This window comes from Oreochromis aureus, linkage group 13, assembly GCF_013358895.1.
Source record: "Oreochromis aureus strain Israel breed Guangdong linkage group 13, ZZ_aureus, whole genome shotgun sequence".
Taxonomy (NCBI): Eukaryota; Metazoa; Chordata; class Actinopteri; order Cichliformes; family Cichlidae; genus Oreochromis; species Oreochromis aureus.
This window is the reverse complement of record NC_052954.1, coordinates 1,055,686-1,082,335: the sequence shown is the minus strand read 5'-3', so window position 1 is coordinate 1,082,335 and position 26,650 is coordinate 1,055,686. Positions and strand designations below refer to the sequence as shown.

Sequence of the window (26,650 nt, the reverse complement as noted above, 5' to 3'; positions counted from 1 at the left end):
GAAGATCAAAGTAAGACTTGTCTGGGTTTCTGTCCTGCAGGTAAAGGAGACGACTTTAAAGCAGTGAAAGCTGCCATTTGAACATATTAACCTTTCATTTGTTCTCTGTGGCAGTGTAGATAAAAGAGGCAGGATTTGCTAGAATAGATGGTGAATTGCTCCATTTACATGTATCCAGCTGAGGGTTGTGATGTTCTTTGTTTGTCTTTCCTGCTCAGAGACAAGAAACCAGGAGCTACTTGTTGTCTTAGTCGATGTTAACAAGGTTAGTTTAGACACTGCTGCTCAGCCCTCAGAGCAACTACCTCTGCACAGCAATTAAACTCTGAAATTTACAGAAGATACCTTCTGTCAGAAGTCAGAGGAGAAAGCATAAATATATTACTTTTTATTGAACTTTGTTCACCCCCGCAATTATCAAGAATTTTATTGAAATCAACAATTTACATGGATGGATGCTTTAAATTGTACTGAGAGCCAAGTCTTGATGCATGCTCAATCATCCAGGTAAGTAAATCTCCAAAGGTTGATTCTGTTCATCTGGACGTTTTCAGTGGGAGAAACATTTCGTCACTCGTCCATCTTCAGTCTCAGCTGACTGCAGGTCATTATGATTAAGGAACTGACCTCCCAGCTCATTGTTCCTTCAGTGGGCTGGTTTCATTATGCAAATGTGCTGTTTATAAGATTGGGGAAACCTGCAGTCAGCTGAGACTGAAGAAGTCACCTGGATGATGATGAAATGTTTCTCCCACTGAAAATGTCCAGATGAACAGAAACAACCTTTGGAGACTGAGAGCTAAGGTTACTTAAACCAGCATCTCTGCCCCTAAGCGACAGGCTAATTGGCCCATTGATATATGTAATGCAGTGCTTGTTTTTAAATATAATTTTTGCATGTGGTCCAGTGAGTGACTCTACTTGCCTGCTTCTATATTGAGCAGTGACTTACTGAGGGGTTAAATGTTTTCTCTAGGGTTGAAATATAGACGACACAGAAACAATGACGGTGCGTCTGATGTCCACAGTAGGGCTGTAGGATATGACCAAAATCTGATATCCTGATTATAAGGCATTTAATATTATATCTATCACAATACGGTGCATTGTCTCTAAATTCAGTTAATAGTTTTTATATTCATCACACAGAGAGGTTTTTTTTCATTTAAATTAATTAATCAAAAATGAAATCAACGTGTGCCGTATGTGGCGTCATGTGCAGTGACTCTGGCTGTCATTACTGCTCCTGTATGGTTGTCAGGAAACTGGCCTGCAGACGATGACTGTGGTGTCTCCAGTCTGACTTGCATTGTTAGGGTAGTGCAGGGTTGTGTTGTGTGGCTTGTATTAATAAAACGAATGAAGTAAATTTACTTGTCTGAAGTGTTTTCGAGTGGCCATTTACACCTGGAGCCAAGTGTTTGACCAATGCACCAAACTCTATATTTACAGAGATGAAGTGTAATTGTGAGTTTTTGTTATGTGGCGTACCGTGGGCACAGATCTGTTCTAACGTTTGACTGTAGGTGGCAGAAGGGTTTGTTTTGCTGGTGTCTGTGGTGGGGACCAGTTAGACTTACAGAGGTAGCCCCTCGTTTAGGAACGAGCTCCTCGACTCCTGCTAGCTGGTCCTTCTGGGATGCTGTGGTGACTACTGTGAAGCGTCAACTTAAAGCAATGTAGAAAATATTGTAGTAAACGGTGCATTTTGTGCAGCACACACTATATTCTTTATTTTAATACAGAGGTTCCCAAAGTGGGGGGGGGGGGCTCAGAGCCATTGCAGGAGGGGGCGCGGTATGAATTTTAAAAAAAAAAAAAAAAAAAAAAAAAAAGCAGAAATCAAGCATCACCAGATGTTTCCAAGCCAAACACTAGAACATATGATGGAGCATATCTTGCCTTTGGCTTCACATGCACACAATGAGTTTCCCCTGCGTCGGGAGCAGCGCTGGGCTCTCCAAATCACAGACAAACAGTATCTCACATTCTTGATTTTTAGTTCACAAACACTTCTTGTAATGACTAACGACTCCGGACATTTTGGAGATGTTAGCTCTTTATACAGTAAAGTTACCGTGGGATACAAACAGAGCTAACAGATCAACTGAAGATGCCATTGCTACAACGCTCCACACCACCATCTCTCACCTGGAAGTGCAGGGCCGTTACGCCAGGCTGCTCTTTGTTGACTTTAGCTCTGCTTTCAATACGATACTCCCGGACAGACTAATAGTTAAACTGCTGGAAATCGGACTTCCTTCTACCACCTGCCGCTGGATCAGAGACTTCCTGTCAGACCGTGTACAGAGAGTTAGAGTGGGGCCTCATCTTTCCTCAGCCCTCAGCCTTAACACCGGCTCTCCACAAGGCTGTGTACTGAGTCCCCTACTGTACACTCTGTACACACATGACTGTGTTAGTACCCACCCAGACCACGCAGTCATCAAGTTTGCAGATGATACCACCGTGGTGGGGCTCATCTCAGGGGAGATGAGACGGCGTACAGAGCTGAAGTTCAGAGGCTGTCAGATTGGTGTGTAGATAACAACCTGGACCTCAATACCACCAAGACAAAAAAGAACTGGTAGTTGACTTCAGAAGGAGGAAGTCTGAGCTGCAGCCTGTCAGCATCAACGGGAGTGCGTGGAAAGGGTCTCCAGTTTCAAGTTTCTGGGTGTGCACATAGACACAGACCTCCAATGGAGCTCTAACACCTCTGCGGTCTTAAAGAAGGCCCAACAGCGTCTCCACTTTCTGAGAATCCTCAGAAAAATGGACCTGAAGAAGGAGCTGCTGACCGTCTTCTACCGCTGCTCCATTGAAAGTCTGCTGACATATTGCATCGGTGTATGGTTCTCCAGCTGCACCACAGCACACAGAAAGGCACTCCAGAGGGTCATCAATATGGCCCAAAAAATCATTGGACATCCTCTTCGCTCCCTGAAGGACCTGTACAGCACTCGCTGTCTCAAGAGGGCACGCAGCATCCTACGAGACTGTACACACCCAGGACACCGGGTGTTTAAGCTGCTGCCGTCTGGCAGGAGGTTCAGGCTGCTGAGGTCCCGAACAAACAGACTCAAGGACAGCTTTTACAACAGGGCAACAGCCCTGATCAATGCAAATAGCTGACCTGATTGGCTACCTGCCTGGACTTTTTTAGGGGGAGGTAACAATGTTTAAAACAATAACAATAATAATATTTATATTTATAACAAGGTGCAATAATAACAGTGTGCAATACACATAACACTTATTCTTCTTTTTTATTTCTAAGTTAATATACTGTGTTGTGTTGTTTGTGTTGCGTTGTGATGTGTCATATCGTGTCGTGTTGTGTTATATGTAGTGCCGACGTAGGACAGTTTTTCCAATTTCATTGTACTACTGTACTATGTATGACTGTGCAATGACAATAAAGAATTATCTTATCTTATCTTATCTCTTATCTTATCTTATATCAGGCTGATCCTGCCACAGTTTGTTCCCCCTGTCCAAATCAGGGACAATCAGGGGGCAGGCAAAGATTTTCTTGTAAAACAAAGGGGAAAAAAACTCCACTGGTGTAATATGAAACAACAGATGTTTTAATATCCCCATCTGATATATTTTATTATATCACTCAGGTTTAGTCCCCATCTGGGTAACTCTAAAAGACAGTTAAAAAGGCTTTGGGCTGGATATTTGAGCAGGAATATGTAGACTCTGCGTCTGTAACTGGCAGGTGTCTGCTGGGCTTCATCTCTTTTAATTTGAGCTCTTGACTGTGTTTTATAGTATTAATATTATGCACCAGATTCATAGAGCAGTCAGGTTGCAGAAAGAGACTGTCCTCCACATGTAGGATGTAAGTTGGGACATCGTACACTGATGGACACAGCAAAGTGCCTGGGATATTGTGTGGGAATATCTGTGCCGAATATGGACTAGAGCTGTGGTGGGCAACTCCAGGCCTGGAGGGCCGGCATCCTGCAGGTTTTAGATCTCACCCTGGGTCAACACACCTGAATCAAATGATTAGTTCATTACCAGGCCTCTGGAGAACTGCAAGACAGGTTGAGGAGGTCATTTATTTTTAAATCAGCTGTGTTGGATCAAGGACACATCTAAAACCTGCAGGACACCGGCCCTCGAGGCCTGGAGTTGGACAGCCCTGGACTAGAGGATCCCCAGTTTGACTTCCACATAGTAAGCTAGATAGTAGTAAGTAGTGTCTAGTAAGATAGTAAGTAGTGTCTAGTAAGATAGTAAGCAGTGTCTAGTAAGATAGTAAGCAGTGTCTAGTAAGATAGTAAGCATGGGCTGGCCAACCAAAAACACGAGTGGTTGACGAGGAGTAGAAGACCACAGTTGTGATAGAAATCTCAGATGGCAGCAAAATCAGAAAACAGAGAAATGCTGCCAGTGTTACCAGCTTACTGCAGTGATGGACACCTTAAACAAATAGTGGACTACTTTCAGGGTAAATGAAATTCATGCCCTTTTTAAAAAGTGGTTCTATGACATACAATACTAAGATTATTGGTCTGTAGTGTGTTGATGGCCAAGGCCGTGAACCATGTTTATAAGACCACGAATCCTTCACATTTAAAGGGGAGGCTGTGTGTGCCAGCCACAGGTAATAATGTCTTCTAAATGTGGCTGACTTTGCAGTAAACTTACTGTTATGTTCATATATTCAATTTCTCCTTCTACACTTGGTCACTGTATTTAAATACAAACTAATAGAACAGGTTTAGGATGGTTTTGTTTAAACGAATGAAACTGCAGATTTATGTCTTGAAAACAAGCTAATATTAGCACTGGACCTTTGTGTGTGCTGCCATATAATTGGGTGCATATGAGTGACTGTGACTGCGCATATATTGCTGTGTGTGTGTCTATTTGCACTTGAGCAGGATGGACTTGTTCTCCTCTGCAAATCTATTGTAGGCACAGCGGTTATGGTACAGCAGCTGTATACACACAGCTGCTCCTCATCACCTACTCTCACCTTTCAGCTCTTCTTACTCAAGTGGCAAAACGTGGTTCTGTGTGTGATCATAAGTAGCCAACTGAGCCATTTGACATCAGAACCTGAAGTCCCGCCCCCTCCCCGCCATATGCCAGTGTATCATGCCGCAGATAATGAATAAAACAGTCAGCCACTGTGTTTGCAGACTTGTTAGTTAATACCTTAGTGATATATTAATGTTGTCTTACACAGTCTAAATTAAGTGAAATCATTTTATCATTCATAGAGACACATTACAGTTACCATATTTTCTTATACGTAAGGCCCACTGTTGATGAACGGCTCTGTTTTCATACATAAGGCACATTAAACAAAACAGTCAGATAAGTCAAACTTTACTCAACTCATTCTTTTTGCTTCACATGCACTTTCACTTCCGTACCATTGATTCATTAATGCCTTATTCTATCACAGCTGCTCTATTCCCATGTTGTTGCAGTATATTAATCACTAACCTCGTATTGTGGATGGATTATCTCAGTTGTTCTCCTGACTGAAGTTTGGTCCGTTTACAGCATCCTGCCATGCGATTGCATTTGTCCCTAACCATCGGGAACCCTCACGTTAACTTTTATCGAGTGGGGAAAAAAAGTTAGCGTTCATCCTCCAGCTTCACTGTGCTAATGTTATGCTAACATAGCTGTGTCGCTAGCGATCACGTAGCACATCATTATATAGCAGCTAGCCCAACTTCAGTAACCCTACAAACGTCACTGCTGTTTAGTTTTCTGTCTTCATTTATGTTGGAAGTGATAGCAGAGCTGTACGTTTGAATGTTTCAGAAATCTCTCAGTCAGAACATGCTATATCATGTTTAGGTGGAAGCTAGCGAGCTAACTTCCTGCTAACTTCTAACTCTGTTAAATGTAGTAAATTCTGTTTTCATGGATGCCTGGATGTTAAACTTAAAATCGGTTTGAGGTCAGTAAGCACAACCAGAATTCATACATAAGGCACACTGTCGATTTTTGACAAAATTAAAGGATTTTAAGTGCGCCTTATAGTGTGGAAAATACGGTAGACTTTAGGCATAATTGACCTGCCAAACCACAATCACTAATAGTTTCAGTTCTGATGGTAAATGGACTGGTTCTTATATAGCGCTTTTCTACTCTGTCTGAGCACTCAAAGCGCTTTACACAACTAATCCATTCACATAATCACTTCTTCTAAGCTCTAAGTGCTCTATCTAACATTCATACACATTCACACTCCGATGGCTGCATCGGAGAGCAACATGGGGTTAGTATCTTGCCCAAGGAAGTTTGGCATGCAGACTGGAGCAGCCTGGGATCGAACCACCAACCTTCTGGTTAGTGGCTGACCTGCTCTGCCACCTGAGCTGCAGCCACCCCAGCTGCTGGACACTGCAGACACTGATGTCTCTGCAGTGTCCATTTCACCCATCAGTCTATCAACAAATGAGATTCACAGTGGCTGTTATTCGTTTTTCCAATCCATTTGCTGCATTTGTATCTGCAGACCAGTTTTATAACTTTGCACAGCTGATAATGTGTTTATAAAATATTAAAACCAAAAGTAAATAAGCCTGTATTCATATAAACACCATTCTCATTAGTATGAGCATGACTCACGGTTGCACACTTAGTGCATTTTTGATCATGTGTTATGCAGTAGGTGCCTGTAGGATGTGCTGGGTTAACGTCTACACTTTGGCCTGCAGCAACCTGTTGAGTCTGCAGTGTTATAGTCTTCATGGAAAAGCTGTAACATGGCCAGATCAGATTAAATCTTGAGACACACACTCAATCTTTTTCTTAATCATTTCAGAGAACATTATATTAACTTACCTTCATTTCCTGGAAACCAGATCGTGTCCACTACTTACCCTTCTCCACGATTTACTTCATCGGGAACCTCTTTTTCTCCCCAAATGGAACTCTATCATACCCAACATATCAGTAATACAACTACGCACACAGGAAGCAAGTGGTGATGCTGTTTGTAAGGCAGGGAGAGCAGACAAGAAAGGAAACCAGTGAGACCATTAATGGCAGCAGAGCACAATGAAGACTCTCACACTGAGCTGTAATGTTCCCAGCCCCATGCATGACTGGAGTCCTGCTCCAGATTTTATCAGTGTGCAACACATGCACAATGGTGCAGGCAAATACGCACACACTCGCAGCTACACACTAACATGTCGCTTTTTATTCTGTCTAAACACTTTACCCATGTACTGTATGTTGGGTAGATCATTTAGAAACACCAGTTGGTGTAACTGTGAGGTGAAGCCAGAGTACGTGGAGGACCCCCACCCAGGCAGGGGACCATGCTGACTCCTGCTGTTTGATGCTGGGAACCATCAGTGCTGACTGTGCTTCCTACAGTTGTGTGATGAATAAAAATGGAGAGATCTAAAAATGTCAAACTTAATATTTCTTACTTATCCCGTATAAAGAGAAATTTAAAAAAGTTAAGAAACATTTGACATAAACCCCAGAGAATGGATCAGTTTTTATAAACAGTATATAATGTGATGTTTGACTTCATGTGCACCTTAACCAACCAACTGTGCAGACTATATAGATCAAATGCTTATTCATGGCCAGCACCAACTCCCTCACTGCCTTCCAGCAGAACTCTAACAAATCCACAGTAGGGGAAATTACAGTCATTTGTCTCAGTCTGCTCACATCGTGTCAGCCCCCCTTTATCGTTCTCTTTAAACTAGGACATGGGTCTCTTCATGTGTTTTCATCCTTTCCACCTGGAACATCCAGTTAGGTCACAAAATATCACACAGCTTTTTTATACCGTTGGTTCTGTACATTACCACAATGAATTTTCAATAAAAAAAACTGGGATGCAGTTGACGTGCAGACTTTCAGCTTTAATTTAGTGGGTTGAACAAAAAAGAGTGATTAAAAATGAATGAAGAAGAAACACCCAGTGCATCATGGGAATCCCCCAGCAGCCCCCAGCAGCCTAAACTTAAGAGAGGATTCAGGGTCACCTGATCCAGCCCTAACTATATGCTTTAGCAAAAAGGAACGCTTTAAACCTGATCTTAAAAAACATGAGGGTAGCTGCTGTGCTCAACAGTGCTCTGTGGGGTGACCATAAGGTCTCAAAGATGGGGCCTGATTATTCAAGACGCCGTATGTCACCGTTTCAAATTCAGTAACTTGTTAACTCGGACTCAAAAAACAGAAACAAATTCATTTTTGTTCAAGGATGGAATATTTATTTCTACAACCTAATTATTTACACTTTGTTCCAAAACAGCGTATGATTAGATTATGTTAAACCTCTTATGTATATGGTGTTCTCTCACACTGCATTCGTATACAAATTATTGTACATTTGTAAACGTTTGTGACTTTTAACCACTAGTCGGTGGTAGTCTTACTTGTGCTTTTTTTCTTCTTTCTTTGTTGCATCAGACGGAGATCATCAAGGGGACATGTGGCAGTGTGGGGATGACGTTCAGACACGTCACTGCCAGTGAGGGCGATGCAGTGCATGTTTGCATCGAGACAGTTTTGCCCAACTCCCCAGCAGCTTTGGCAGAGCTGCAAAAGGGTGATCGCCTCATTGAAATTGGAGGTCCGAGATGTTTGTGTTATTTTCTAACATTAAAACATCATTTGTTTCTTTGCACTTCTAATTTGAAACTTACATGATCTCATTCTTGTTTTCTCGCTAACAGGTGTTAAAGTGACGTCCTCGGTTCAGGTACCAAAACTGTTAAAGCAGGCTGGAGAAAAGGTGTTGGTACTTTATGAGAGACCAGTACGTCATCAGACTCCCTCTTTGGGAAACCAGGCAGCTCTGCAGGAAGGACTTGTTCAGCTAGAAGAAATTGGTTTCATGTCCCAGCAAGCAGGTTATGAGGAAGAGCCAGCCCCCATCAGCACCCTTTCTGACCTGTCTGACAGCAAAGACATAGACTCTGAGTTTGAAGAGTTGATTGTGGAATCCAAGCCTAGTGGTGGCAATGCTGGGCAAAATAGCAGTACCACAAGTATCAGTGAGACCAAGGAGGATTTCTTACTTACAGTAAACCAAAGCCCCAAAAGGACTGTAGCCAACCTGGCTTCTAAGCCTCTTGGTACTATATCACCCATCCTCAACCGCAAGTTAAACCTGGTGGGTCTCCAGTCACCACTAAAGCCCCAGCCCAAAGAATCGCCAAAGCCCTCCCCGCAAAAGACCAGTAGTGATCCAGGGGAGGTTCTGCAACGCCCTACTGTCCCTCCCCCACCTCCCCCTTCCCGCCCTCCAGTTCCACCACGACCGCAGATAAAGTTGACGTCGGCATCCTCCGAAACGAGCCTCTTGGAAAGTGTGGATTCTGCTGCAGCTGCTAATGTTAGCGCTGCTTCTTCCATTACTAAGACAACCAGTGCTTCAGAAAAGTCTCCAGAAAAGGTTCAGCGCAGTGGACCCGGTGAGGACAAGCCTGCCACTGAGAAGGCATGTGTCAAACAAATGGAGGCGAAACAGTCCAGCAAGGCAATGGACACGAGTGAGGAGGTACTTCCATCAACTGTGACCAGCAGCAGCAGCAAGGCTGATCAAGCAAAGGACAAAGCATCAGAGAGCTCCTCCAGTACACGGGACAGTGTAGAGGACCACTCCCTCTGGGAATCCACAGAAACCATGTTTCGTAACCAAACGGCACACTGGTCCAAGGCGTCTGTGGTATTTGAGGTAGAGAGCAACCATAAATACCTTAATGTGGCCCTGTGGTGCAAAGATCCCTTTAAACTGGGCAGTCTGATATGCCTGGGTCATGTGAGCCTCCAGTTGGAGCACATAGCTCTGGAATGTATGGCCACATCTTCAGGAGAGTACCAGAGCACCTTCAGGTTGGGGGCTCCAGAGCCCAGAGCTAACGTCAGTCGCACTGCATTACGCAGTCTCAGCACCCACAAGGGTTTCAATGAGAAGCTGTGTTATGGAGATGTTACTTTAAACTTCTGTTACTTAGCTGAGGGTGAGCTAGACTATCCAGTTGGGCTGGTGGAAAGAGACACAGAGGGCAGTGTTCAGGAGGAGGACCTGAGGGAGAGGGAGCCCGTCTCTGCAGCACCACGCGAGGACTTGACCTACAGCGCTCTGCAGTTGCAGGAGGTCCGTCATAACTTCCAGGACACACAGTTCCAGAACCCCACCTGGTGTGAATACTGCAAGAAAAAGGTTTGGACCAAGGCAGCCTCTCAGTGTATGGTCTGCGCCTATGTTTGCCACAAAAAGTGCCAGGAGAAGTGCCTCACTGAAAATCCTTTTTGTGTGGCCACAGCCGAACGCCGTGGAGCTGACCTCGAAGCCAAATCCACCATAAACCGTGCCACCACGGGTCTAACTCGCCACATTATCAACACAAGCTCCCGTCTGCTTAACCTTCGCCAGGTGCCGAAGGCTCGGTTTACCGAACAGGTAGCCGACGTGGTGCCTGGAGTGGTGGAGCCCTCACCTAAACATACCCCCAACACATCTGACAATGAAAGCAGTGATACTGAAACTTACACTAGTGGTGCCAGCCCCTCAAAGCAGCCAGCTGGAAGCGGTGGGAGCAGTAAACTGGTACGTAAGGAAGGCGGGCTGGATGACAGCGTGTTCATAGCTGTGAAGGAGATAGGTCGCGACCTTTACCGGGGGCTGCCCACAGACGAGCGCTCCCAGAAGTTGGAGTTGATGCTGGACAAACTGCAACAGGAAATTGACCAGGAGCTGGAGCACAATAACGCCCTTCTGCTGGAGGAGAGGGAAGCCACAGATGCATGCCGCAAGGCCCTCATCAGCACTGCCCTGGCCAAGTCTGGGGAGAGACTCCAGGCCCTCACCCTGCTAATGATTCACTACCGCGCAGGTATTGAGGACTTGGAGTCGGTGGAAAGTACTTCTCCTTCAGAGCAGCGAGGCTTTAAGGGCAAAGAAGAAGGTCTGGAGGAAGAGGCCCTCTTGGGGACCGAGGTCTACGACAGCGACATATGCAGCCCTGTAGACGTGCCGCTGCTGGACGACATTACCGAAGAGCAGATCTGTGTGGAGGCTCTGCACTAAAATAAGACTTGGAGAATTACAGCAGTGCATTTAAAATACGGGGATGTGGGCGTTGAGTGTCACCTGTAATTTGTGTTTGTTTCCTTTTTCATGTCAAAATGAAAATCGTTTCGAGGCTGTTCCTTACGAGGACTGTATGGTAAAGCCGTTGTTGATCTACTGATTTCCATGCTTGAGGTTTTTAAAGGGAAGAAAGAAAGTTGCACATGAGTTATCGAACGCCAGCTACACATTGATCCCTTTGGTTTTCTGCGACCTGAGAATGTCACTGTATGCATTTAATTCAGGTTGCTGTCTTACCTTTATTTTGGAGAACAATTATGAACTATGAAGAGCAACAAGGGTTTATATTTTGTTGGCTGAAGGATCCTGCAAGCAGTCTTTATTTTTCTTTTGTAAAATGTTTGAGTGAGTTATCACAGTGATCGTTGGGGTTTCACTTCTGCACATGGTGTAGTTTATGTTGTTTTCCTCAGTGTTTTGATTGGTTGGTCTGTATTTCAGACAATTAAGTCTCTTGATTTTATTTTATTGTTCTTTAAATCTCCCTGGGTGTAAGATGGTCGACTTATGAATATTTCTATAATGCCATGTTATATTTCGTTGAGAACATTCCTCCAGTGTGTACAACGGTTCTGTGGCACATTGTTGACTGTAATGAGTGCAATGTGAGAGAGACGTGATCTCTGAATGAATGTGACCCGGGAGCCTATGTGATTTAGTACCTGTGTTTTTAATCCATACCTGGTTTAATCCTGATTGTTTGCCTTTAAGTTGCTTCCATGTCCAATCAATGTCTGTTCTTTTCCATGTTTTGTCTGTATACAGCTGTTTGGCACCACCCTAACCCTCCGTCCATCCTTTAAAATGCTGAGCATTAAGTCTGTTTGACTGATTGTGTCAAAAAACAGCTATAGTTCCCAAAGCGCCATGATCTTCATTCACTGTTTACAGCTGCTAAGAACAAGAAGACATGTCAGTGTTGGGGAAATCTGCCCTTAATCCTGAACGCGATCTTTCGTTGGCTTCGTCCTTTCTTGTTTATTTTTTCTATTTAGTGTCACAGCGCATACGGGAAGGAGCTCTGTGTGCATGCCATGTGATGCTATAGAAGGAGATGTACTGTATGAAAAGCTTGAACAGAAGAATAGAAGCCTTTTGTTGTTAAATAGGCTTCATATGTAAGTTATGAGGAGCTAAAACACTGCAGTGAATGAAGTACAACAGCAGCAGTTCAACCTTCATTGTTGTGACTACTAGAATGTCTCCTCTTTGCTGACAGCAGGTAGTCTCTGATGTTATTCACCTGTGACTCGCTTTGACCGTTTCCTTGTGGCTTCTCGTTGAACATATCACTTTGTCAGTGGGGAGACTGATAGCAGGTGTGAATGGCTGAAGTCAGTGAAGCTGACTTATTCAAAAGCCACGAGTGAAGATCTGCACAGAGACGAGCCTACAATCTGCTCTTCACACTCCAGAGGTGGATTTGCAGAGTGTAACCGACTTTAACTGAAGATTCAACAAGATCAGAAATGGCATGTTGTTTTCTGCTGTGGTTAATATGTTGCTTATGTGCTGTAGATATTGACCCACTGGTCGCTATAGCTGTCTTTTGACCTTTTTTGTGCAATATTTGTTTTATGAAGCACTTCTGCTGCTGCTGCATTTCCTCGTCCACTGAACTCATACTCACATGCTTCTGCCCCCACTCACAGCCCTAACCGTGGAAACTCCACAGTGAGTAAAAGCTCCGCCCACTGCTTTGACCACTGCTTTGAGCAGATTGAGATGGTGTGTTTTTTGTGTGTATGTATGAGGGATGTTGTAAAACAGTTTTTTGAGAAAGCCTCATGTGATGAAGCTTTATTGTACATAAGCTAAATAAACAAAATCACATGAATTCCCATTGGTTCATATTGTTGTTGCTTCTCTGCTTGAGCACTCAAAATTCTCTTTACTACCAGTTTCATTCACACAGACATTCAAAAACCTTTTTCTCTGTGCCCAAGTTATTTCTGTCCAACACTCATTTATTGATTAATGCATCAGGAGAAACTCGGGGGTTATTTCAGTAACTTTGATGCAAGTCTTCCCATGATTGGCACACCATCGTTTAGCCTTTGTAGTAAACGCAGCGTCACAAGAAGCTTTATTTTACAATCAAGAAATTCCACTAGGAAGGCCAAAACCAGAAGTTAGCTATGAGACTAGAAAGCACGGTGTATTCAGATTGATTTGGAAACGTAGTGGCTTAAAGTCAACACCATATTTTCCACAGAAACCAGGACCATCGATGGATGGGAAAGCTGCTCAGTTGGGCCTGTTTTCATGAGAGGTGCACTTATACCGCTACATGCAAAGATCAGTGTCAATATGTATGATGAAAACATTGTACAGTTTGACCTCTGTGCTAAAATTGCCACGCAGTAGGAAAAGTGCATGTATGAATCAAAACTTCAGCTTTTATGTTGCTCAGTTTTAGATCGATTGTTCTACTGTTGGCTCGGTATGAACACCGAGCAAAACCCGCACAGAGACTTTAAAGATTAAAACAGTGATTCTGCTTCAGAAACAGAGACTGACTACTCATCACTGCCTTTTGCATGTGTTGAAGTTTGGGCTCTGAATGCTGCGGCCTGCATTCACTGCAGTCTGGGTTCTTGGCTAGCTTAGCGTTAGCATGCTGTCTGTGCTGATGTCTGCAAAGAGCCAAAGTTGTGTAAGACAGTCGTTTATGGCCTGAATGCAGTTTGCACTCATTTTTCCCTTTTTTGCTGTCTGAAAGAGAAGTTCCTTCATAGACGCACAGAATAAGACTAACCTGTGAAAACACTTGACAGCAGCTTCTTAATGTGGAAATATTCAGAGTTCAAAGAGAGAGCTACCTTGAACTGTGAATAGTACAAATTCATGGAGACAGAAATAAGGTCCCCTTCTCTACGCTGCAGTAGTTTCCTCTTTGAGTTTTTTAGTGGCCTAGCACCATGTCTCAGTACCTTTGCCGTATTCTTTGGTCGCACTAGGTTAACTCCCAAAATAACCTACCCATTAATGTCAGAAACAATTCTTTAAAACCTCTAAAAGGTTTTTCAAATTATCCTTTTTTAAGTTATTCATTTTTGACGTTTAGAATTTGGGTTTAAACGTCTTCATTTTGCCTTTAAATCACATATTTTTAATTAATTCATTCAAATTTTCATTGAACTGAGTCACAAAAAGAACTAGACAGTTTTAAATGATTAACAGGAAGAAACAGAGTCTGATTAAACATTTGCAAATGATCCTTGAATGACTGGAAAACACAGTGTAATAAAAAAGTGCAATGGATTGAGCCTAGTGTGAAATTGGCAGAGAGGCTGTAGACATCGATCTCTGCTATTTTTTTTTTTTTAACACATTAAGGATTTTGTTTTGCATTATCATTGAAAATGATAATCATCGCAGCAGAGACAGCACCACTGCTAGTGTCATTGAATGATAATCTTTAATAGCATTTCGCCAGCTCCTCATTGAAGGCTGTGTAGTGTACTGTTTGTAAGGCCGTAGTCCCGCCCCCTTCAGAAATTGTGAAATTAATTGGTAAAATAGTTGCACACAGAAATGTAATATTACACAGAAAGCTCTGGTTCACCTACACTGCTGCAAGAACAGCAACTGTTTCAGTCTTCAGTGAGGAGGGAAAGGAGGTATCGTGTGAGCATCTGCAAAGTAATTGAAGGCCAGTGTTGGGATGGACAGCCTGATTACAGTGTGTCTGCTCCCACATTCTCCCGTCATGACAACCCATCTGCTGTCTTCAAGCGCCCGGCACAACTAATCAACATGAGGATTTCTGGGACCTGTGCTACATGTTAGCCACACGCATGTTAATTTTGTGTACATTCTGAGGTATCATGGGGATGATATGAAGCCTCAGCTAGACCAACATTTGGTCTGAATGCTCAGTGGTTTAAATTCACCAAAGGTTAATTATGCAGAAAATCCTGCTGTCCAGATATTTAGAGGTGTCATCTCTACGGAGAAAACTGCTTTTTCACAGTATACAACATTTAATAGAGAATATGGTGTTCCCACAAGTATGAAAAACAATCCAGTCAAATACATATAAGACTCACAGAGTGACATATATTCAATAGATTCTGACCAAAACCACAAAACGTGCACAAAAATACCCAGAAACGACTCCGTAGATTGGTCGTTAGGAGTGTTGGGTGTGTTAATCCCTGCTCAGTCCAGCGAGTCCCACTCTGGATAAACAAGTCTAGATGGTTTACTTTGTATTAATGGTACTATTTTACTCTTTTGCTTAAATCTAGTACAGGTTTTCACAGTTAGAGGAAGAGGAAAAAGAAAAACCATATGGCACAAGATTCAGTACATTATAAACACCATAAACATTACAAGAACCTTTTTTAAGAAAAAAAGAGAAAGGTCATCAAAATATAACAACTAATTAGTTTGTAGTTTTACAAACATTTTGACAAACAGCGCTATACTACGGAAAACCAAAAAATGATCTGTCATCTATCTTAAGACATAATCTCATGATGGTTCAAAGGTTACGGGGCAGAGCCAAAAACTGCATTGACTCAAGCTAGCATTCAGTAATCATTTGTTGCACAAGCTAGCTATCCTGCTACGCTGTCATGATACAGTCATTTCTCTGTTTTTGCTTTCTGCAGGAATGAATTAAGCTTGTAATAGAAGGTGAGTCCAGTTCTGTACTTTTAATATAACATTCATACCCTGGCTCCATAGTGTAGTGGTTAGCAGGTCGAGGTTCAAGAGTGTGAGGGGATACCTGGCAAGACTCTGTGTCAGATCAAATGGTCCATCCATTGTGCATCAGCAGCTGAAAGTAGCTTATGTTCTTGAACAGTTATAGTGCATACCACTGTACTCAACACAGCTTGCACATCATACACACTATCATATGTTTTAAACTTTCTTTCCCTCTGTGAACGCGCTCTGATTTACCTCGTGTCTAAATAATGCCATACAAATAAATTTGACTTGAATTGTCCCCATTTGTTTTTATTTTCTATCAAGCAATTTAATTAATATTTAACATATTATCATCATTACAAACTCAGATGTTTCTGGGGTCACCTATAAACGAATGTTGATTATGAATGACATCCAATCAAACTGCGTCATGAGTCACATTCTGTACCTGATTTAAATTTGGCCACGCCCTCTTGACTCACGCTGTCACTGTCACTGCTACACATGAAGCTCTGCTTACAATCTTACAATCCTGACTCATGGATGCTTGTATTTGCTAGTTCTTGTTGCAGATGCACTTCATACATACAAGCCAACAGAATCCAGGTTTAACAATGCAGGAGCAAGCCCCACACATCGCTGAAATCACAAGTGTTTTTAGGTTAACAGTATAGTACACAGCTGCTACCGGCTCCACATTCTAACATATCAAAGCCAACAATAAACATGTTCTCTAGTAAGTTGACCTACTCCTCCAATGCACTCTGGTCATTGTACTAAACAGATACCATAACAGATATTTTGACACAGCACAGGAAGCACAGATGTAAGAAACAACCGTAATGATGGCTCAGAGCAGAAAGGCTCAGGGCAAGGTCACCAGGAAACAACCCTCCCCCATACTCAACCACAGCTGGTTACACGCTTCTAACTGTCAATCAAAATGCTGCTGCTTCCACTGTTGGCCACAATAAAAATCTGTGCAGGAACTGCATGCTGTCGTGTTGTCCAATAGGATCTGTATGCTTCCTCTGGTTCCCTTCAGACATTAATGAATTAAAGTTTTTTTTAAAAAATCAGTTTCCTTCTGTGTGTTCTAACATTTTAGTTCTAACAAATATATTCCAGCACACATAAACCTCTGCCCTCAGCAAAGTCTTGCAATTATGCATTTTGACAATATTTCAAAAAGTGAAAAGCTTACGGTTAAAGTCGGGATTGTGTCAGTGTTTATGAAGTCATTCAGCTCATAGTCCCAGTGTGCACTGAGCCAGTACATTAGAAGGAGCCCAGACCTGAGTCCAGTTAACATTACAAACCAAACTGTGTCCAAACGGGGGTTGGTGTTCTTCGTGTGCCGAAACTATGACATATAACGAGCACTTCTCAGATGCCAGTCGGACAGGAACATGTAGCAATTTAAAGCAACAGTAATTAGTGCAAATCTTTGGTTGCAGACAAAACTGATTTATTAAGCAGTATGAAACTACACTGGCAGTTTTGAGGGAATAGAAAGCATAAAGGTCCAATGTGTCTTTTTACAACTCTGCTCTTCTGGCTACAGCAAACTGCCCACATATGGACACAGCCATCATGATGTCATTGTTATTATCCCGACTCAGACGCAGAGGTTTGTTGTGTTCGAGCCATATGGACAAAAGTATTGGAATCCAGGTGTTTTCAGTGACAATGCCACAGGTGTATAAACTCAAACGCACAGCCATCAGTCTGTGAAATATCTCCCCTCCGGGGTTAAGAGTTGCTGTGGTTACCTAACTGCAGCAGCTCAGCCACAGTGTAACAGGTAAAGTTACAATCGGGGGTCACTGGTAACTGGTTTCCATGGCTGAGCACAGTGTGCAGGGGTAATGTGTCAGCAACACAGTACTGTTGTCCATATGAGTGAAATCAGTGCTAGCTACAGTGGTTAGCAAGTTGCATCTATAAACTATATAAACTGTTTAACAGGCTTTGAAGTGCAAAGCCCGGAGATCAGTTTCCCTCATCGCAGACAAATGCTTCACCAGCAGCATAAACAGGACCTGTGTTGGGTCGCCTATCAAAGCATTCACACCCCTTAATGTGTAAATTATTTAAAAAGTACCTCATACATTTGTTGTGAATGAGGAAAATACTTGTAAAGACTTATTTGTAACAGGCTTTAAACATGTTTCTTTGTATTAGTAAGCCGACCATTTCAGACCAGAGCCCCAAGACGGGGAGGGTGGGGCACGAAAAATTCACCTAAAGTATCTCCAGTAACACCAAGTCCATGCTGTTGTGCTTGAGTACGCGTGTGACTATGCTGTGGTGTAGCTTGGTAGCACTGGTGTAATCTGGACATGGGCTTTATTCTAATTGACTTTTATCACTGAAAGTTTCAGAGATTCGAAAAACATACAGTCTCTGTTCTTGTTAGAAGGATAAACATGTATTGATAATGTGTTTAAGAATACGTTCCTCATCTCTTATAGCATTAAGTGTGTTAACTTCCTAACACAGGTCCTCTACAGCAGCGGTGTGGGGGAGGCCACCTGCGTCTGACAAATGTTTCTGGATTTTGACAGACTGCAGTTTCTCGACTTATCGCAAAAATCCCCATTTTTACTATCAACTTACACACCTAAATGTGACACTAATACCCAGGGCTGTTATGTTAAAACTGAATGTCCAATACAGGATAAAGACAGATCAGCAAACTGCACCTAAAAGGTGTTTTCGCTCTCATCGAATAAGGCTGTTGGCTAAACAAAATACGTGCAACACAATGCGCTTGAAATCACAGAGAAAGGACAACTTTGGTTTGCTCCAGTACAACTGCTAAGAAGACAGTGAACAGTGACGATTGAATGCAGGACATTCACGTGGAAATATCTTGGCTGTTTTGTTTCGTTTGCTGTGATTTTCTTCTATTCCTTCTTTTTGTACAACAAAATAGATCCTCTGAAGGGTTACCCTGCATGGCTGGGGTCCTGTTAATCATAATCGTCATATTCTGGATCCATGTCTTCACCCTGGTAGTATGCCCCCTGAGTAGAGTAGGATCTCGTCTTCATTGAACAGTTTGTGTCCATTAAAATCGCCTGAAATGACAGTTGTTGAAAAGTGTTTCAGTGACTGCGTGTCACAGTTACTTGAATCAAACATCTGGCATCTTTTGGTTGTTTTTTTTTAACCTATGCATGATTTTGAAAACTTTCTGACACCTGAAGGTTAATATTCACATATTGTACTCAAGTTGTGTAACATAATCACAACATTTCTAGTGTTAGCTCAGGAGCATTTCTCTGTATTTACTGCTTGAGCTTCTCCTTGTCCTTTGTCACGTGTTCCCTGATGGTTGTGTGCTTCTCTGATCTGATTTTTCTAGTTTTCTCTCTCAGGTAACAGCATTAAAACTGCTTTTTGAATTCATTCCTGTCTCCCGAATCGTGGGCTCTGCACTCGGACTACCACACAGCCGTTTTGTGACAAATGTAGGAGCTGGCTGACTGTATTTAAGTGTATTTGGATTCTTACAATTTTCTCTTCTTGTCCTGGTGGGTTCCTCAGAAAGATGCAGAGAGGAGCAAATATTATATCCACTATTCCAATGATGGTCATCAGCCAAGGGAAGCCAATACTTTCAGCAATGGAACCTCCAATAGATGGACCTGCATCAGGAGAAAACAGATCACTTACTGGTTTAGTCTGTTGGTTTGGTGGAGTTCATCACCTTGCAGAGCAGCTAAGCAGCCTGCCACATAAATCTTCCAAAAATTATTGCAGTGTCTGCCTTACAATATAAAGCGCCTTGAGGTGACTGTTGTTGTGATTTTGTGCTATATAAATAAAATTTAATTGAATTGAGTTGCTTTAGTCTCCAAATGCTTCCACTTTGTTATATTACCACTAACAGTCATTCAGTCATGAATATCTAGTAGGGAGGAAATTTCCTTAGTGGAGTTGTTGCACAGGTGGAACAGTATCATGCCACCATGCTTGAATTACTGAGTTCCTGGGAATGACCCATTCGATCACAAATGTTTGTAGAATACCTGTGTCCATGGAAGTGATTGCAACAATCCTCAAAACAGTGAGTTGGTTGGGTGAGTGAGTACTTTTTTGGAAATATGCTATACAATGCTTCCACACTGGAACGTGAACAGCTCAAAGAAATCATAAAAATGAAATATAAGTAATAAGGATTGGTTCTCCACCATTACACAAGCAAGATGAGAAAAAGGTTTCCAGGAACTGATACTGCTATTTTAGCCTGGGGTTAAAACATATGGATGTTTTATGGCATTTGCTCTTGCTTACCTAATGCAAATCCCAAGCAGAAAGCTACATCGGCAATCGCATACACACTTCCATAAACAGACACGTGCCGCAGGTCCACCAAGTAACCCATTATAGGCATCATAGAGGAATCCACCATGCCTGTAACACAATCATAATGCTCTTACATTATACATTATTGCAAGTCTGCACACATTCATAGGTGGAATTAGTACACTTAGTGATCTTACCAATGGCAAAACCAACACCAAAGTTAGGAAGAATCAGACCATAGATGTCTCTAGCAAAGGGAACCTAGAACAAACAAATTATGGGCTCATTTTCATGAATAACATAAAATATATAATAATCAGGAATTTTAACAACAGTGAAAAAAGACAGTTGCTTTTAGATTTGATCATGGAAACCATTGAGAAGTCAGACTCCCATTAGCAGAACTGGATTTGCAGAGTAATGTGATACAGAGAAATCTGTGGCAAATCTCACTGTTGTTTATCAGACACATACGGAGCTGTGACTCTTGCTCCAGCATTTTTTAGCTTTTCTAAATATAAAAAATGATTATCTGGTTTAACACACACATAAGGCACTGCATATTGCAGTGAACATTTAATGGATATAAAGTTACATTTATACCAGCTGGCTTACAAGATGCATGTGTTGTTTACATTTAAAGAACAATATTTCAGGTCCATTTCAAACTTTTTACTCAACAGGCCTCAACACATTTCCCATAGGTGACATCTGAGGTTATTCTAGTGATGTAGCTGACTGTCACATACTTACACATATTACACTGATCCCAACCACAACCATTCCAATAAGAGCACAAAGCCATCTGTAAGGAAGACAATAAGTAGTCAGTTTTACTCCACTCCTTCCTACCACACTGAGGAAGATTTCCTTTCATGAGAATATAACATGTATTTTTCCAGGCTAAACAGAACCTCATCTCTACTTCCTCTTTCTTAAACAGACTCATGTAAGCATAAACCAAACAATATCAAACAATGTCAAAGAATAGTTATTGCAACCTCTAAGCAATAGTGATGCATGCTCAGTCATCCATGTAAGGAAATCAGAGAACTTTGTTTTTCCCGGAGGACCTGATCCTTGGGGTAGAGTGATATGGTGTACACTACCAGTCAAAGGTTTGGATATGGTTAATGGTTTGTCTTTATTTTACTACTTTCCACATTGTAGATTCAAACTGAAGACATCAAATATTAATTAAGCAAGATATATGGAATTATGAATGCTGTGGCTGCCGTCAGTAGCAGTTATAAGATAAGATAAGATAAGATGACCTTTATTAGTCCCACAGGTGGGAAATTTGTTTTGTTACAGCAAAAGTGCAAAGTTATGTATGCGGTTTAAGATAATTTCATGGTTTAAGTTATAATAAATAAGTTAAAAATACTTTATTTTAATATATCAGATTTAATGTATACATTGTTGGTTTTAAAATACACATTTAAAGGTTTTACAGAATGTTTCCAGGGTGGAACCAATGTTCAGTCTGTTGTTTGGGGTTGATAGTATTTTCAGTTACACGCCACACTCGGTAGAGGGCAGCATGCTTTCCTCTCTCACTTGGTGGTAGAGCTATGAAGACGCATGCAACGAAGTTTTCCAGCTGGCAAGGAGGCTTGGGAGAAAGTGCTGTGGTTAGATGAAACCCAAACTGAGCCATGGACTGGAAAAGTCTTAGATGAGAACCTCCTTGCCTCAACCAGAACACTGAAGATGGGTCGTGGGTCTTTCTTTAAAGAACATTCTGGCAAAATCCAACCTGGTAACCAAGAAATGTCTTACTGCTGTGTGTAGTACCAGGTAAATGTTAAGAGGTAGGAACGTTTGTGCTGGGTTGTTGTGGGGGGGTGTGTGTGTGAAAAATAATAAAGGACACTCATTGGAGTAATGCCGCGTCTCGTGTGTCTGTGAGTTATGCCTCCAGTCAAATAACATCCATAACCTCAAATAACGGAATATGTGGTCAGAAGACAACTGGAAACATTAGTCGGGCATAAGTGAAAGGTTTCGGCGTCAGTACCAGGTTAAAGGTCAGCCACAGAGGAGCTGCGCGAAAAGAGACGTGACGTCATGAGTGTATGAATGTGAGCGTGAATGAATAATGGCATTGTAAAGCGCTTTGGGTGCCTTGAAAAGCGGTATATAAATCCAATCCATTATTATTATTATGAGTCAGTTTCAAGTCACCCTGCTGGAGAAGTTCACTTTTAGGTCCGATGACTGGACCAAATGGATAAAGCGTTTTGACAGATTTCACATCCGCTTGGAGACGCATGCGGACGAAAATCAAGTGAACTGTCACGGCGAGTGAGATGAGCCGTGTGGAGATAATCAAGTAGGATCCAAATGCAGGCACTTTGTAAAGGTGAGAAGGTGATTTATTGAAATACACGGCACAGGGAAAAAGTGGCAAACGGAGACAAAGTTAAACTATACTGGAAACAACTAAGCTACGGAGCAGGAAACAACTAAGCTACGGAGCAGGAAACAACTAAGCTACGGAGCAGGAAACAACTAAGCTACGGAGCAGGAAACAACTAAGCTACGGAGCAGGAAACAACTAAGCTACGGAGCAGGAAACAACTAAGCTACGGAGCAGGAAACAACTAAGCTTCGGAGCAGGAAACAACTAAGCTACGGAGCAGGAGCCAGAACATGAACATGAAAGACGGCGAGCAGAGGCGGATGACGGTAGACAGCAGGGATAACACACAGAAGGAGCAGGGTGGATACACAGACGGACCAGCAACTACCATGACAGAAGACGCGACTTAAATACGCACAGAGAAACACAGGGAGATTACACACAGGTGGGGGAGACAGCTGGGAGTAATCAACAAGACGAGACAGGTAAAACTGAACACACTCACATGAGACGCAGACCTTCACAATAAAACAGGAAACAAGAAACCATCACACAAAGACGGCGACTTGACACTGAGAGAGAGACAGAAAATGACACATGGAACTAGACCTATACTAAGCAGACACGACCGACGAACAAATCCTTAAACATGAACAAACAGAAACATGGAACTCTAATAATACTCTATCATCATCATAATCATCACCACCACCACCAGTATACAGGAATAATCCATCATACAAAACCAAAACATATCAACTCCAAAATGCTGGGTCGAACCGACCCAGAACCATGACATGAACGCCCTTATCTACACTATGGGTGAGGAGGCAGAGGACATATTGGTATCCCTGCACCTGACTCCCAAAGAGGCGAGCGATTACGAGACCGTTAAAAGGAGGTTGGATGCTCACTTCGTAGCCCGCAGAAACATCATATTTGAGCGAGCGAAGTTTAACCAGCATCAACAAGAGACGTGTGAGTCAGTCGACAGCTTCCATACTGCACTGCATTGTCTGGCAGAACATTGTGGATACGGGACTTTGCATGATGAAATAGTGCGAGACAGATTTGTTGTGGGTCTGAAAGACAAACGATTGTCAGAACAGCTACAAATGGATCCAGAACTAATGCTAGAGAAAGCACTTAACAGAGCCCGACAAAGTGACCTTGTAAAGAAGCAACAAGAGATGCAACAAGAGATGCTAAACACTAACTTTAAAATGGATATTACCAACTCACAACTGAACCGCTTCCATGCTAAACGGCAAGCTGCTTGGCACGTCCCAAGCAGCTGACACCGCTACATAAACAAACCACCGCCAAAACACAGAAAGAAAAAAAGACACAATGCAGAAGATGTGGAGACATAAAAGGTCACAATCCTCAACAATGCCCCGCGAGGGAAGCCGCATGTAATTACTGTAAGAAAAATGGACATTTTGCCAGGATGTGCAGAAACAAAAAACTGTGTGAAGTCAATGCTGCAACAGTTTCAGAGAACAGCAATACAGATGATGAGGTCGCTTTCTTGGGTTCCCTCTCTGCGGAAACCAAAGAGAGTCCATGGGTCACAGCAGTCCCAGAGACTTTCTACACACAGCATCAGTTGGGGAGATTGGATAAGCCCGAGAGGGTTCTGCAGGGCCCAGGAGGAACACGTCTAACGGTAAAAGGCATGTTCACAGCCACTCTCAGCAAGAACAACCACAAAACCAAAGAAGACATTTATGTTGTACAGGGCTTATGCACACCACTGCTGAGCGGGCATGCTGCAGTGGCACTACAGCTGGTTGCTAGAGTGAATCATATTAGCTTAGACTCTATTGATGCTGTCAGACAAGAATTCCCCAAGCTTTTCAGCGGCTTAGGCAAAATGGAGGGGGAGTACAATATTGTTCTGAAACCAGGGGCACAGCCGTTTTCCCTCTCGACCCCTAGGCGAATCTCTCTTCCACTCTTATCAAAGGTTAAAGAAGAGCTGAACCGGATGAAGCAGCAGGGTGTCATTTCCAAGGTGGAGGAGCCCACTGATTGGTGCGCGCCTATGGTGGTGGTTCCTAAGCGCACAGGCAAGGTGAGAATTTGCAGCGATCTCACTGAACTAAACAAATATGTCATGAGAGAGAAACATCCACTCCCTTCAGTCGAACACACGCTAGGACAGCTTGCAGGAATAAAAGTATTTTCAAAGCTGGATGCCAATGCAGGATTTTGGCAGATTCCCTTATCCAGGGACTCTTCTTTGCTCACGACCTTTATTACACCTTTTGGTCGGTATTGTTATAATCGTCTGTGCTTTGGAATATCAACAGCCCCAGAACACTTCCAGAAACGGATGGCACGCATTCTTGAGGGCTTAGAAGGAGTCCTCAGCCAGATGGATGATGTGCTCATCTGGGGGACGTCACAAGCAGAGCATGATGAGAGACTGCGAAAAGCACTGGTTCGACTGCAGGAGGCTGGAGTAACATTGAACAAGTGTGAGTTCTCCAAGAACAGGATAAAGTTCCTGGGGCAGGTCATTGAGGCATCGGTGGTTAGCGCAGATCCTGACAAGGTGCATGCCGTGAGTTCCATGGATGAGCCCAGCAACATAGGTGAGGTGAGACGCTTCCTGGGCATGGTGAATCACCTAGGAAAGTGTCTTCCTCACCTGGCGGAAAAAACACGCCCCCTAAGAGATCTGCTGAGGAAGTCCAACCTGTGGTCATGGGGGCCACAGCAGCAGCAGGCTTTCGATAGCATCAAAAAAGAACGTTTATATTCCACCACAAGCGGACACGGACACTGCCTTATGCGAGCTGCATGAGGCTCTCACTCGGCATCAGACACAACACCGGGACGCCGCGCTTATTGTGACAGGGGACTTCAATAGTGCCAACCTCAGATGCGCACCGCCGAACTTTCATCAACATATCACCTGCCCCACCAGAGGTGAAAAGACACTGGACCACTGCTACACTACGGTCAAGGACGGCTACAAGGCACAATCTCGCCCTCCGTTTGGCAAATCCAATCATGCCGCCATCTTCCTCATGCCAAAATACAAACAAAGGCTGAAACAGGAAGTTCCGGTTCAGAGGAAGGTCGCGCGCTGGACGGACCAATCAGTGGCCGCGTTACAGGACACACTCGGCGACACAGACTGGGACATGTTCAGAAACAGCTCCGATGATGACGTCAACGTGTTTACGGAAGCGGTGGTGGGATTCATCGGGAAACTAGCGGATGATACCGTGGAGACAAAGACTATCACAACGTTTCCCAACCAGAAGCCGTGGGTGGATAAAACCATCCGCGACACTCTGAGATCCCGCACCGCTGCCTACAACACGGGACTCGCGACGGGGACATGGACCCGTACAAAGCCGCGTCTTATGACGTATGGAAGGCGGTAAAGAGGCGAAGCAGCGCTACGGGAGGAAACTAGAGTCACAACTCCAACAGAGTGACTCTAGGAGCCTGTGGCGGGATTAAGGACAATAACGGACTATAAAGCACCAACAACCGGTTTGACGAACGCGGACGTGACTCTGGCAGCGAGCTGAACACTTTCTATGCTCGCTCGAGGCTGCAGCTAAGGACTCCAACGATGCTAACGCTAGCGGCGCTAACGGCTGCAGACAGGAAGATACTGCCAACACCGGAAACGTGCTCGTCATCTCTGAGCATGACGTGAGGAGAGCCTTCAAGAGAGTGAACACCAGGAAAGCAGCAGGACCAGACGGCATCCCAGGTCGTATCCTCAGGGACTGCGCATACCAGCTAGCACCTGTGTTCACTGAGATATTCAACATCTCTTTATCTCAGTCGGTGATCCCCACATGCTTCAAGGAGTCCATCATTGTTCCTGTCCCGAAGAAACCCCACCCTGCTTCTCTCAATGACTATCGCCCTGTAGCCCTCACCTCAGTAGTGATGAAGTGCTTTGAACGCCTGGTCAGAGACTTCATCATTTCTTCACTACCAGACACACTGGACCCACTGCAGTTCGCTTACCGTCCAAATCGCTCCACAGACGATGCCATCTCTCATCTCCTCCACACATCACTCACTCACCTGGACACCAGAAGGGGAATTATGTTAAATGCTCTTCATCGACTACAGCTCTGCATTTAACACCATAATTCCCTCCACACTCACCACCAAACTGGAGCACCTGGGACTCAGCTCATCTATGTGTCAGTGGATCT

At 43.3% G+C, this 26,650-nt stretch overlaps 2 protein-coding genes across 2 annotated transcripts in view; one reads left to right on the top strand and one right to left on the bottom strand.

Annotated features, from left to right (window-relative positions):
- Positions 1-12,954, top strand: part of pdzd8 (PDZ domain containing 8) — a 41,578-nt gene extending 28,624 nt beyond the window's left edge. Inside the window, exons 4-5 of the mRNA XM_031755014.2 lie at positions 8,425-8,587; positions 8,691-12,954. Coding sequence (XP_031610874.2) covers positions 8,425-8,587; positions 8,691-11,050 — 2,523 coding nt within the window. The 3' untranslated portion in view covers positions 11,051-12,954. The remainder of the gene's footprint in view (positions 1-8,424; positions 8,588-8,690) is intronic.
- A 1,634-nt stretch (positions 12,955-14,588) lies between these two features.
- The window catches only part of slc18a2 (solute carrier family 18 member 2), a 30,310-nt gene continuing 18,248 nt past the window's right edge, over positions 14,589-26,650 (bottom strand). The window contains exons 12-16 of the mRNA XM_031755012.2: positions 20,843-20,894; positions 20,287-20,350; positions 20,078-20,197; positions 19,295-19,428; positions 14,589-18,858 (exon numbers count right to left, since the gene is read on the bottom strand). Coding sequence (XP_031610872.1) covers positions 18,751-18,858; positions 19,295-19,428; positions 20,078-20,197; positions 20,287-20,350; positions 20,843-20,894 — 478 coding nt within the window. The 3' untranslated portion in view covers positions 14,589-18,750. The remainder of the gene's footprint in view (positions 18,859-19,294; positions 19,429-20,077; positions 20,198-20,286; positions 20,351-20,842; positions 20,895-26,650) is intronic.